Source organism: Oncorhynchus gorbuscha, linkage group LG22 (assembly GCF_021184085.1).
Source record: "Oncorhynchus gorbuscha isolate QuinsamMale2020 ecotype Even-year linkage group LG22, OgorEven_v1.0, whole genome shotgun sequence".
In the NCBI taxonomy this organism is placed as follows: Eukaryota; Metazoa; Chordata; class Actinopteri; order Salmoniformes; family Salmonidae; genus Oncorhynchus; species Oncorhynchus gorbuscha.
This window is the reverse complement of record NC_060194.1, coordinates 12,359,489-12,373,369: the sequence shown is the minus strand read 5'-3', so window position 1 is coordinate 12,373,369 and position 13,881 is coordinate 12,359,489. Positions and strand designations below refer to the sequence as shown.

Below are 13,881 nucleotides of genomic sequence, written 5' to 3'. Positions count from 1 at the left end.
ACTGAAACGATGCCGTAAGCTTCAGTTCATGACCAGTTCGGTAGCTGATAAAGTCCTATTTGTATCTCGGTACCACTTGAGAATTGGTGTTTGAATTTCAGCTGTGTTCGAACATCTGCTTCCTTTATTCATCTCTACCTTCCTGTTTCACAGGTCTGCCTCACTTCTCCTCTGGAATCTTCCGCTGCTGGGGCCGAGACACCTTTATCGCTCTGCGTGGACTCATGCTGGTCACTGGTCGTCACCTGGAGGCTAGGTGACTGTTCCCTGCACTGCACTAGTATCCAAATGGGACTTCTTAGGTATCATTTGATACAATTGTATATGTTAATTCAATGTTTATTTTCATGAACAGAAACATCATCCTGGCGTTTGCAGGCACCCTGAGACACGGTCTTATCCCCAACCTGTTGGGCGAGGGCATCAGTGCACGCTATAACTGCCGTGACGCAGTGTGGTGGTGGCTGCAGTGCATCCAAGACTACTGTACCCTGGTGCCCGAGGGCACTGCCGTCCTCCACTGCCCCGTGGTCAGGATGTATCCCCATGACGACTCTGAGCCCCACGCCCCTGGCACTCCGGTAGGTCACAGCAATGCACATACCGTACACACTAATTTTCTTAATCTCTCTCTCTCTCTCACACACACACACACACACACACACACATGTAGACATCCACACACACACATGTAGACATCCACACACCCACCTGTAGACACCCACACACACGAAGACACCCACACTCACACATGTAGACACCCACTCACACATGTAGACACCCAATATCAAACACATAAATGTACACACAGACACATACTCTTCATCTTTCTCTCTCTCTCTCTCACACACTCCCACATGTACACATACAGTATATACACCCACACACATATGGAAAAGCACAATCTACACACACACACACACACACATACATTGTAATATTTTTGTATGCTGGTATTGTGCGTTCTGTATTGTAGATATGTAGTGGTGTAATAATGTTATATGATGTACTGTTTTATATTTTGTTTTATGTGTAATGTAAGTACCTTAATGTGTTTGGACCCCAGGAAGAGGGAGAGCTAATGGGGATCCCTAATAAATACATTCACTCACACACTCTCCCATCGCTCTCTCTCTCACATTCACACACTCTCACATGCGCACATATTACCCGTACTCATTGTGCATAAATCCACACATGTCCACACAAACACCCACAGGACCTCAAGCAGGGGTAGAGTCTAACGTCATCCTCGTGTGTTTCAGTTCTCGTTCACACAGCCCCTTTGTGATGTCATCCATGAGGCCATGACTCGTCACATGCAGGGCATCGAATTCATAGAGCGCAACGCTGGGCCAAATATCGACATGCACATGAAGGACGAGGGTGAGTCTGCCACGGTCACCTCCGGTCACGGTCACACTTTGAGTTAATAAGTAGGACCAGTAGTTTTTCCTGATTACGTTACCTTCTGGGCCCCGGTCATTCCCTAAAGTGGCTCTAAATGGTTATTATGTTTGTTCTTATGGTGAACATTGTCATGGGGTTTTGCTTCAGCAAACAAGGTGTATTGTTGTTCTCCTTGCTCCCAGGCTTCAATGTTGTGGCCAAAGTGAATCGTTATACTGGCTTTGTGTACGGCGGCAACCATTTCAACTGCGGAACGTGGATGGACAAAATGGGAGAGAGTGACAAAGCTCACAACAAGGGCATGCCCGCCACACCCAGGTAAGACCTTTGTCATCATATACCACCAATATAATAGAATACAAAACCATACATTACAACACAATGTTAACCAAACTGTGAGGCAATCGTATTATTCTTCAAATATTAAGCCGTTTTGACTCATGTCCCTGGTGGTGTGTGTCTCCAGAGATGGGTCAGCGGTGGAGATGGTGGGTCTCTGCAAGTCTGCGGTGCGCTGGCTGGTGGAGCTCCATAAGAAGGGCCTTTTCCCCCACAGCTCCATGAAAATACACCGGGACGGTGAGTGCTGCTTGGGCACAAGCACACACACACATACATTCTAGTGTTCCAAACACACACACACACACGTACCCAATTTCCCTTTCTTTAATAAGACATAGTGAAAACAGTGTTATTCTATGATTGTTTTCCCTAGCAGGTAAGGAGTTGAAGGTGTCCTATGAGGATTGGAACCATAAGATCCAAGTCAACTTTGAGAAGAACTTCTATGTGTCCCATGACGAGAAGGACCCCGTCGAGAAGCACCCCGACCTGGTCCACAAGAGAGGCATTTACAAGGACAGCCACGGAGCCTCCAGCCCCTGGTGTGACTACCAGCTCAGGCCCAACTTTTGCATCGCCATGGTGGTGGTGAGTTGCTATCAGTGGCGTCAGCTCATGCCCGGTATCCTGTAATTTTATTTTACTTGCATGATCGACTGATTGAAATGGAATTGACCCCAAGACTGGTCCTTAGCCCTTTTCTTGCAATGATCTACAGCAGTGGTTCCCAAACTTTTTATAGTCCCGTACGCCTTCGAACATACAACCTCCAGCTGTGTACCCCCTCTAGCACCAGGGTCAGGGTGAGTTTTTGTCACATCCCGGCTCGTGGGAAGTGACAAAGAGCTCTTATAGGACCAGGGCACAAATAATAACATAATAATAGAATAATAATCAATCATTTTGCTCTTTATTTAACCATCTTACATATAAGAACGTATTTGTTTGTTGAACATTGTTAATAACTCACCACAGGTTAATGAGAAGGGTGTGCTTGAAAGGATGCACATAACTCTGCAATGTTGGGTTTCATTGGAGAGAGTCTGTCTTTAATAATTTTCCACACACAGTCTGTGCCTGTATTTAGTTTTCATGCTAGTGAGGGCCAGAATCCACTCTCACATAGGTAAGGGGTTGCAAAGGGCATCAGTGTTTTAACAGCGCGATTTGCCAAGGCAGGATACTCTGAGCGCAGCCCAAACCAGAAATATGATTAAATAAAATGTTCACAGAACCGATTGTTTCAATTTCGATGAGGCTCTCTTGTTCAGATATCAGTAAGTGGACTGGAGGCAGGGCATGAAAGCCATAATGAATCCAGTTGTTTGTGTCATCCTTTTGTATCAACTCACTCAGGTGCTTCGCCATATCACATTGGAAAGACCTGTGTGTTGTCCTTTGCAGATAGAGAAGAGCTCCAATTTCTTAATCATAGCCTCAATTTTGTCAACACACATTGAATATAGTTGTGGAGACTCCCTGTAATCCTAGATTCAAATCATACAGGCGAGAAAAAACATCACCCAGATAACCAGCGCACTTCTGTATATTGTAAGAGTTACATGGTCGCTGCCCATATCTTTACATAGTGCAGAAAATACACAAGTTCAGGGGCCTTGCTTTAACAAAGTTAACTATTTTCACTCTACTGTCCAAAACGTCTTTCAAGCTGTCAGGCATTCCCTTGGCAGCTAGAGCCTCTCTGTGAATGCTGCAGTGTACCCAAGTGGCGTCGGGAGAAACTGCTTGCACGCGCGTTACCACTCCACTATGTCTCCCTGTCATGGCTTTTGCGCCATCAGTACAGATACCAACACATCTTGACCACCAAAGTCCATTTGATGTCACAAAGCTGTCCAGTACTTTAAAAATATCCTCTCCTGTTGTCCTGGTTTAAGTCCTCCACAATAGTATGAGGCTTGCCTGTCCTAGCCACTCGATAGCTCACCATATCAGACGCTTCTAGCCCCTTCTTATTAATGGTATCTGTTACTTTTATACATGTCTTACTACTCGAAAGTCAACTTAATTCTCGCTCAAAAAACTCCTGTGGCTTATTTTTCAAATTGGCATTTTTTGTATCTAAATGTCTGAATGTTTCATTGAGTTGTGAGAAAGTACTTTTGCACATATAACACACTGTGGCTGAGGAAAGGCACTACTCCCAATATAAGTGAACCCCAAATCAATGTAGTTATCATATTCGCGCCTCTTTGATGGTCCAACATCCCTGTCTGTTGTTCGGTGCTTTCCTGGGTAAAAGGGCAGTAGCTCTTCGGCTGCATCAGATTCACAACTGTCAGTGTCCATGCTAGCTGGGCTAACAACAAGTGTATAATTACTGATGCTAGCATTGGATGTGCTCGTGGCAGCAGAACAACTTGTCGTCAACAGGTACAGGTGGAGTACTGCTGGTAGTAGCAGTACTTACCAGTAGAGCTGGTATGTCTCTATGGACATTTTTTAAAATGTGGATCACATTTTTATTTGGCGTACCCCCGACGACAATGTACCACAGTTTGGGAATACCTGGTTTAGATAGTTTGTAAGTTTTGACAGACTAGAAGTGAGGTTCTCTTCTTCTCCCACTTTGACGATGCAGTGCGGGAATCTTAGCACTATTCCGTTTAGTTTTATCCTAAAAAAACTCCCTAGTCCTTGCCAAATGTCAAGCATGCCAATAACATGATGCTGCCATCACCATGCTTGAAAATATGAAGTGGTACTCAAAAATTATATATTTTTATTTAATTTTTAGTTTATGTTTATCACATTTTCATTTGGTCTACCCCCGACAGACAGCATTGCTTACCCCTGGGGTTAAAACTTTTTTTTTAAATCATATTTTAAGGGAAATGTTTTTATATATCTTATATATCTTTAGCTCACATAATATCATTTAAAAGTATTCATTGAGGTATCTGTAATAGAATATGTGTCAAAACAAATGTAGACATGAATAAATGCATTTCTATAGCTTCCAATATGTTTTTTACAATGGTGGGGGAGTGCCAAGATGGCGCAGTGGCTTCAATACACAGCGCCCCCTGTAATTTATCTAGTGTATATATAAATCATTGTTTTCTTGACTACCCCTTGGTTGTAAATATATCTAAAGAACTGGGGTGGGGTTTGTGAGGTATTAATGAGTTGAATATTTTCTCTATTTTGTCCCTGAGGCTCCTGAGTTGTTCACGGTGGAGAGAGCCTGGAAGGCCCTGGAGGTCGCTGAGAAGAAGCTGCTAGGACCTCTGGGAATGAAGACCTTGGATCCAGAGTAAGATACCTACAGCTATTAGTCATTATTATTAGTAGGTCCAAGTTTTTCCTATTCAGGTCATATTGTCAGGAAAAGCTCCTGGAACCCTCTTCATTTACTGATTCATTTTCTATATATATTTTCTTGGCTTGTATACTACTGACATCACGTTTATTTCTCCCCCAGTGATATGGTGTACTGTGGTGTCTATGACAACGCCCTGGATAACGACAACTACAACGTGGCCAGAGGCTTCAACTACCACCAAGGACCGGTGAGTGTGCTTCACTCAGGATTGGAGTTGTAACACACCTTACATGAGGAGTTATTGTTCACCTTCTTATGGCAATGCTCCTGAGCGGATAAATTAAGTTGTATTGAGTTGATCTGTTGGGTTTAATGACTTGTTTTTTTTTTAGGAGTGGCTGTGGCCAATTGGGTACTTCCTTCGAGCAAAGCTCTATTTTGCCAAGAAGCTTGGGAAGGAGACCTATGACCAGACAGTGTACCTGGTGAAGAGCATACTCTCTCAGCATTATGTCCACCTGGAGAGGTAAATGCACACAGACACACACACACACATTTACGCACACTATTTGAACACCCATCCATGTCTCTTCTAACCCCCCAGGTCTAGTTGGAAGGGTCTGCCAGAGCTGACCAATGAAAACGGACAGAATTGCCCCTTCAGCTGCGAATCCCAGGCCTGGTCCATCTCCACGGTGCTGGAAGTCCTCCACGACATGTGATAACACCTCAATTCCTGTGGGCGGAGACCCGCCCTATGATCTCACGTCCTGTGGGTGGAGACTCGTCCCATGATCTCATGTCCTCTTGTAGTCCGGCATTGTTTAATTTCACCTTCGTAGTGTGGTCTTTGTTGTCTTGTTTTGGACCTCATGTACACCCCATGGACTAACCATACTGGGATCTCAAGTATACAGCAGGCTAATGCCTAGTGAACATGTGAACACCAGCACTTGCAGTTTGTTGTGGAGGGCATTGGGAAATTGTAGTTCACAGCCTCATTTGACACCTGACTTAGTGTTGTCAAGGTATCTGTTACAGTAGATATGAGCTAATGTTATCGCACTTAAAGATGAAGTGATGTATTCTAAGGTTGGAAGACCGACTGTTTTAAAACCAGATGACCTCCTAGGTAGATAAACTTTCATCTTGTCACCTTAGCTGCTAACCTGTCTCTTTTAAAGACTGTATCAAAGTGTACTGTACTCTGAAATTGTGTCAATTGGTGATCCATTGTCGTGTGCTACCATGCCTTTTACTGGAGTTTAAATCCCTAAATAGAAGCCTCTGTGGAAACGTGTCACTGTGACTGAAATCTTGTAGGTGCTCTTCTATCTATGACCCTCTAAATGTGATGCATCTCTCTTTGTGAATCTGATGCCTCATTTTATTGGTCAACATGCATCTAGCTTATAGTGTGTTTAGTGTGTCTAGTCTACATAGTGTTGTCATGGTATATAAACAGTCTGCAACCTGAACTATTCTGTCTTTGTCTTCATGTCTGTGTTGAGGTGAAGAAAAACAATAGTTTGACTGACGGAGTAACCTGTACACTTTCTCCCAGTTAGCTCTCTGGGTTGTGTTAGACACAGCATACAGTAAAACCTTTATTTATTGAAACTTAATTTAGTTTTTTTTAAATACTATTTTCAAGAGAAACCTGGTCAAAGACCACAGTAGATTTGACAATATCTACAATTATTTATAAACCTATGTCATGAAGAACATTTTTTTATAGTATAATAACTGTCTCTAGTCCTGTTCTTTAGGATCAATTGAAGACAGAGGGATATAATGGGGATCCCGAACACTGACAAGACACAGGCAGAGAGCACCTGAAAAGAGAAAAAGAAACACTAAAAATGACATATCTACACAATGCACTCCACATTTTCACACTGCACATTTTAAAAGTGAAGTCATTTGGGGGGGGGGGGGGGTGTTGAATATCTTTTAAGGACTGACACTGGACCATTCAGGATAAATTAACACCTAATGCCATTATAGTGTGTCTTTGGAATTAAAACGTGTGTAATTGTACTGCTGAAAAATAAAACTGTATCCCAGGGTTAGGTATTCAGAAGACTGAGGCAGGGTTTAATCTAACTTTTTAGCTGGGCTTTGCTCTTTTCATATTTATTTTGATCCTGACAAACTTCCCAGTCGCTCCCAGTGACAAGCATACCCATACAATTATGCTGCCACCACAATATTTGAAAATACAGAGGATCAACAACATTGCATTCACTAATTACTGGCCTGTTTGACAAAGTTGTTTAAAAAAATCCACTTCAAATCATCCATTCTGTTTGCAACAAGGCTGGTAAAGTAATACTGCAAGATAAATGTATTTCTTTGTCATGTTTTCGGCATAAATGTACAACTACAGTGCAAAGTGGAAAGTATTTGGACCACTTCCCGGTTTCCATATTATGTTACATTACAGCCTTATTTTAAAATTGATTTTTTTTTAATATCCTAAACAATCTACACACAATATCCCATAATGACGAAATGAAAACATGTTTTTAGAAATGTTTGTAAATGTATATATTTTTTAAGACAGAAATACCTTATTTACATAAGTATTCAGACCCTTTGCTAGGAGACTCTAAATTGAGCTCAGGTGCATCCTGTTTCCATTGATAATCCTTGATGTTTCTACAACTTGGAGTCCACCTCTGGTAAATTCAATTGATTGGACATGATTTGGAAAAGCACACAACTATTTATTTAAGTTCCCACAGTTGACAGTGCACGACAGCAAAAACCAAGCAATGAGGTCAAAGGAATTGTCCGTAGAGCTCCGAGACAGGATTGTGTCGTGGCACAGATCTGGGGAAGGATACCAAAATATTTCTACAGCTTTAAAGGTCCCCAAGAGCTTCTCTGTGGAGATGGGAGAACCTTCCAGAACCATCTCTGCAGCAATCCACCAGGCCTTTATACTAGAGTGACCAGACGGAAGCCACTCCTCAGTAAAAGGCACATGACAGCACGCTTGGAGTTTGCCAAAAGGCACCTAATGACTCTCAGACCATGAGAAACAAGATTCTGTTGTCTTATGAAACCAAGATTGAACTATTTGGCCTGAATGCCAAGCGTCGCGTCTGGAGGCGCCATCCTACGGTGAAGCATGGTGGTGGCAGCATCATTATGTGGGTATTTTCTTCAGCAGCAGGGACTGGGAGACTATCCAGGATCGAGGGAAAGATGAACGGAGCAAAGTACAGAGAGATCCTTGATGAAAACCTGCTACAGAGCTCTCAGGACCTCAGACTGGGGCAAAGGTTCTCCTTCCAATAGGATAGTGACATTAAGCACACAGCCAAGACAACGCAGGAATGGCTTCGGGACAAGTCTCTGAATGTCCTTGAGTGGCCCAGCCAGAGCCCGGACTTGAACCTGATCGAACATCTCTGAAGAGACGGGAAAATAGCTGTGCAACCTGACAGAGTTTGAGAGGATCTGCAAAGAATGTGAGAAACTCCCCAAATACTGGTGTACCAAGCTTGTAGCGTCATACCCAAGAAGACTCGAGGCTGTAATTGCAGCCAAACGTGCTTCAACAAAGTACTGAGTAAAGGGTCTGAATACTTATGTAAATGTGATATTTCCGTTTTTGTTTTTTATATGTTTGCAAACATTTCTAAAAAACAGTTTTTGATTTGTAATTATGGGGTATTGTGTGTAGATTGATGAGGGGGGGAAACAATTTAATCAATTTTAGAATAAGGCTGTAGAGTTACAAAATGTGGAAAAAGATAAGGGGTCTGTATACTTAGAATGCACTGTATATAGGGCAGGGTTGAGTTGGTAGCAGGCTAGTGATGGCCTGCGTTGTCTTGGCTGTGTGCTTAATGTCACTGTCCTATTGGAAGGACTACAGATTTCCTTCACAAGTGAAGGGAAGAGGTGAGAGGAGGAGAGCGCATGGATGCGAGAAGGAATAAAACGTGGCTTCTATGAAATTGAACTGTGTTTACGTGTGATCAGGGGTGTATTCATTCTGCCGATTTTGTTGAAAAACGTTTCTTAAACGGAAGCAAAAGGAACAAAACCGGGATAAACATACCTGAATTTGTCCAATAGGAACTCTAGTTTACAACAATTGGACTAATGATTACACCTTATATCAGCTAGTTGCAGGCAAGAGTGTGCAAGGCGGCATTGAGTGTCACTGTCTGTCCATGTGTCACCTCAAATTTGTCTCTGAACTTGTGTCCCCCTACGTTATAAACTTATATTCATAGGCTAGGTTGTAGCAACCTCATGATGGGTATAGGAAAAATGTTGTATCGTGTAGTAGTCTAAATCTATCGCTGTTACATTGAACTGGGTGAATGGAAAATGAATGAGTCATCCAATATGCTGTAGTAGAAATAAGGCCATGCTCATTAAAAATAAATCGTCCTCCCTCATCTTAAACGGCACTGACCGCCACTGGGTGCTGTTTTAATCAGTTATTTGGTGACATGAATAAATTCATTATAGTTTTATCGAAAAAGGATAACTTTGTTCATTTTTCACTATTTTTACTTGTATGAAATTCACTGAGTAGGATGGTCCTCACCGTCCTCCTCTGAGGAGCCTCCACTGGTTGACGTTGCTCCCAAAACCCTGGAATTCTAAGGAATTCCCAACAGTCTCCATAGTAACTGTGGGGAAAAGGTGAGGAGTGGAGCGGTGAACTGGGCAGTCTCAAGCGGGAGTCACGCCCAATCCTAAACACGTGGCCTTTGACCATAGAGATTGGCGAGAGTACGAGTGAGAGGCTAAGAAAAACAAAGCATGCAAATTGAAATCGACCCTTTCAACCAAGATGAACAAGCTATCAACATAATGTACTTATTCTAAGAAAAATCTTCCATGACCAGTAACACAATAGTAATTGCTATGTAACTATCAACTGCACACGGCCATACACTAGCTTACTACGTGGTTTAGCTCCACTTTCTCCGAGGTTGAACTATATTTTCCAAACTGATGATAGGCTGCATATGATAACCCAAGCGTTATGAGGACTAGAGTCACCTTTCTCCCCCGTCCATCGACGGTAAAATAATAACCCAATTTTCAATCCCCTCTGACCAGGCCCTTGGGCTGTAGGAGGTGCTGCTGGCTAAAACTGTACAGGGGGGGCACAGAGCCATTGGGGGAATGACAGGGCTCCCTCCATGAAGGCAGATCTCAAGATAATGGGTAGAACGTGTGGATGCATCTATAAAAAAACAGCTATCAAAAGGAGACTGTATCACGGAAATACAACATACAATTGGCAGTATTTCTCATGTACAAAATACAGTGAAAATTGTTGATTTACCATACATAAAGCAAATAAGGTGTCACCAAACCATTACGAAATGCGAAACAAGACTACTGCAAATGACATACCGCTGACATACGATAAGACGCAATTCAGAAAGAACTGTTCTGTAATTGGCCCTACTTTATCATTATGTCAATCTTCTTCGGAGTTTTGCCAATAGCCAAATTCACTCTCAGTAACCTGCCAGGATAATTCCAGACAATTTAAATACAGACTAATTGAACAGAAAAAGAACAGACAGAAACCCCCAGTCATACAGCGGGTGCTGTATCCGAGTGCTATACCGAAACTGTTGAGTGAGTTTCAATGACGATGGTAGTAAAAGAGCGAGGGGGGAGACTTTAGCCATCCGAGTATTACCTCTTACCTCTTTTCAAGTCAAATGATGAAATTCAGGTGGCGGCATAAAGAAAAAGGAAGTGAAGGGGTTAACTTCACACCGAATTGACAAAAGCAGGCCAGAGCGAGGGGGTAGACTTTAGCCATCCGAGTATTACCTCTTTGTCATGTTTTGTCTTATTTTGTCTTGTCATTTTGCTTTTCCCTCTGTTCGTTTTCCCCCTGCTGGTCTTTTTAGGTTCGTTCCCCTCTTTCTCTCTTCCTCCCTCTCTCTCTTCTCTCTATCGCTCCGTTCCTGCTCCCAGCTGTTCCTGTTCCCCTAATCAGTCATTTAGTCTTCCCACACCTGTTCCCTGTCTTTCCCCCTGATTGGAGTCCCTATTTCTCCCCTTGTTTTCCGTTTCTGCCCTGTCGGATCCTTGTCTATTGTTCACCGTGCTGTGTTTGTGTATCGCCCTGTCGTGTCGTGTTTCCCTCAGATGCTGCGTGGTGAGCAGGTGTCTGAGTCTGCTAAGTTCAAGTGCCTTCCCGAGGCAACCTGCAGTTCAAGATCGAGTCTCCAGTCTGTTCTCGTCATTACGAGTGGAAATTGTGTTTTTTGATTGTATTTTACTTAACTGGATTAAAGACTCTGTTTTCGCCAAGTCGCTTTTGGGTCCTCATTCACCTGCATAACAGAAGGATCCGACCAAGGAATGGACCCAGCGACTACAGACGCTCGTAACACTGCCGTCGAGATCCAAGGAGCCATGCTCGGCAGACACGAGCAGGAATTGTCTGCTGCTCGCCATGCCGTGGAGAACCTGGCCGCTCAGGTTTCCGACCTCTCTGGACAGTTCCAGAGTCTTCGTCTCGTGTCACCAGCTACTTCCGGTTCTTCCGAGCCTCCGGAACCTAGGGTTAATAACCCACCATGTTATTCTGGGCAGCCCACTGAGTGCCGCTCCTTTCTCACCCAGTGTGATATAGTGTTCTCTCTCCAACCCAACACATACTCAAGAGAGAGAGCTCGGATTGCCTACGTCATATCACTCCTTACTGGTCGGGCTCGGCAGTGGGGCACAGCTATCTGGGAGGCAAGCGCTGAGTGTACTAACAATTATCTGAACTTTAAAGAGGAGATGATAAGGGTTTTTGATCGCTCAGTTTTTGGGAAAGAAGCTTCCTGGTCCCTGTCTTCCCTATGTCAAGGTAATCGATCCATAACGGATTACTCTATAGAGTTTCGCACTCTTGCTGCCTCCAGTAACTGGAACGAGCAGGCGTTGCTCGCTCGTTTTCTGGAGGGACTCCACGCTAAGGTTAAGGATGAGATTCTCTCTCGGGAGGTTCCATCCAGCGTGGATTCTTTGATTGAACTCGCTATTCGCATTGAACGACGGGTAGATCTTCGTCACCGAGCTCATAGAAGAGAGCTCGCGTTAACTGTGTCTCCCCTCTCTCCGACACTACCGTCTTTCCCCACTGACTCAGGTGTTGAGCCCATGCAGCTGGGGGGTATTCACATCTCTACTAAGGAGAGGGAACGGAGAATCACCAACCGCCTCTGTCTCTATTGCGGTTCCGCTGGTCATTTTGTCATTTCATGTCCAGTTAAAGGCCAGAGCTCATCAGTAAGCGGAGGGCGACCGATAAGCGCTACTAGACGGTCCTCTCCGTCAAGTACATGTACTACCTTACCGGTCCATCTACGCTGGACCGGATCGGCAGCTTCCTGCAGTGCATTAATAGACTCTGGGGCAGAGGGCTGTTTTATGGACGAAGCCTGGGCGCGGGAACATGACATTCCTCTCAGACAGTTAGGGGAGCCCACGGTCATGTTTGCCTTGGATGGTAGTCCTCTCCCCAGTATATTATATGAAACACTACCTTTAACCCTCACTGTATCTGGTAACCATAGTGAGACCATTTCTTTTTTGATTTTTTGTTCACCTTTTACACCTGTTGTTTTGGGTCATCCCTGGCTAGTGTGTCATAATCCTTCTTTTGATTGGTCTAGTAATTCTATCCTATCCTGGAACGTTTCTTGTCATGTGAAGTGTTTAATGTCTGCCATCCCTCCCATTTCTTCTGTCCCCACTTCTCAGGAGGAACCTGGCGATTTGACAGGAGTGCCGGAGGAATATCATGATCTGCGCACGGTCTTCAGTCGGTCCCGAGCCAACTCCCTTCCTCCTCACCGGTCGTATGATTGTTGTTCTGATCTCTTCAAGAAGCGTTTTGCATCCGCTTCTATCCTTGTTGCACCTGACGTCACTAAACAGTTTATTGTTGAGGTTGACGCGTCGGGGATGGGCGTGGGAGCCATTCTGTCCCAGCGCTCCGATACTGACGATGGGGTCCACCCTTGTGCGTATTTTTCTCATCGCCTGTCACCGTCGGAACGTAACTATGATGTGGCTAACCGCGAACTGCTCGCCATCCGTTTAGCCCTAGGCAAATGGCGACAGTGGTTGGAGGGGGCGACCGTTCCTTTTGTCGTTTGGACTGACCAAAAGAACCTTGAGTACATCCGTTATGCCAAACGACTGAATGCGCGTCATGCTCGTTGGGCGTTGTTTTTCGCTCGTTTCGAGTTCGTTATTTCTTATTGCCCGGGTACTAAGAACAACAAGCCTCATGCTTTATCCCGTCTCTTTAGTTCTTCTGTGGCTTCTACCGATCCCGAGGGATCCTTCCTGTTGGGCGTGTTGTCGGGTTGACTGTCTGGGGAATTGAGAGACAGGTTAAGCAAGCACTCACGCACACTGCGTCGCCGCGCTTGTCCTAGTAACCTTCTTTTCGTTCCTGTTTCTACTCGTCTGGCTGTTCTTCAGTGGGCTCACTCTGCCAAGTTAGCTGGCCATCCCGGCGTTCGGGGTACGCTTGCTTCTATTCGCCAGCGGTTTTGGTGGCCTACTCAGGAGCGTGACACGCGCCGTTTCGTGGCTGCGTGTTCGGACTGAGCGCAGAAGAAGTCTGGTAATTTTTTTCTGCTTCTGCTCCTGGTCTTGCTGGGTCTCAGTCTGTTCCCTGCCATCGCATCTCTCCTGTTCTTGTTCCTGCCCTTGCTGTGTCTCAGTCTGTCCCTAGTTGTTACTCTCCTGGCCTGTTTGGTCCTGTTTGCTCTAAAGCTTTCAGTTCTCTACCCGTGTCTCATTTTTTTTTTTTTTTTTTTTTAGAGTAGTACCCTAGT

General features: G+C 44.3%; 1 protein-coding gene across 2 annotated transcripts in view; it reads left to right on the top strand.

The window, feature by feature from the left end:
- The window catches only part of LOC124009671 (glycogen debranching enzyme-like), a 31,703-nt gene extending 25,187 nt beyond the window's left edge, over positions 1-6,516 (top strand). For both annotated transcript variants that reach the window (XM_046321714.1, XM_046321713.1), the window contains exons 25-34: positions 154-256; positions 356-581; positions 1,266-1,386; positions 1,593-1,728; positions 1,877-1,989; positions 2,129-2,340; positions 4,932-5,029; positions 5,198-5,285; positions 5,431-5,564; positions 5,643-6,516. In XM_046321714.1, coding sequence (XP_046177670.1) covers positions 154-256; positions 356-581; positions 1,266-1,386; positions 1,593-1,728; positions 1,877-1,989; positions 2,129-2,340; positions 4,932-5,029; positions 5,198-5,285; positions 5,431-5,564; positions 5,643-5,760 — 1,349 coding nt within the window. In that variant the 3' untranslated portion in view covers positions 5,761-6,516. The remainder of the gene's footprint in view (positions 1-153; positions 257-355; positions 582-1,265; positions 1,387-1,592; positions 1,729-1,876; positions 1,990-2,128; positions 2,341-4,931; positions 5,030-5,197; positions 5,286-5,430; positions 5,565-5,642) is intronic.
- The last annotated feature ends 7,365 nt before the right edge of the window (positions 6,517-13,881 follow it).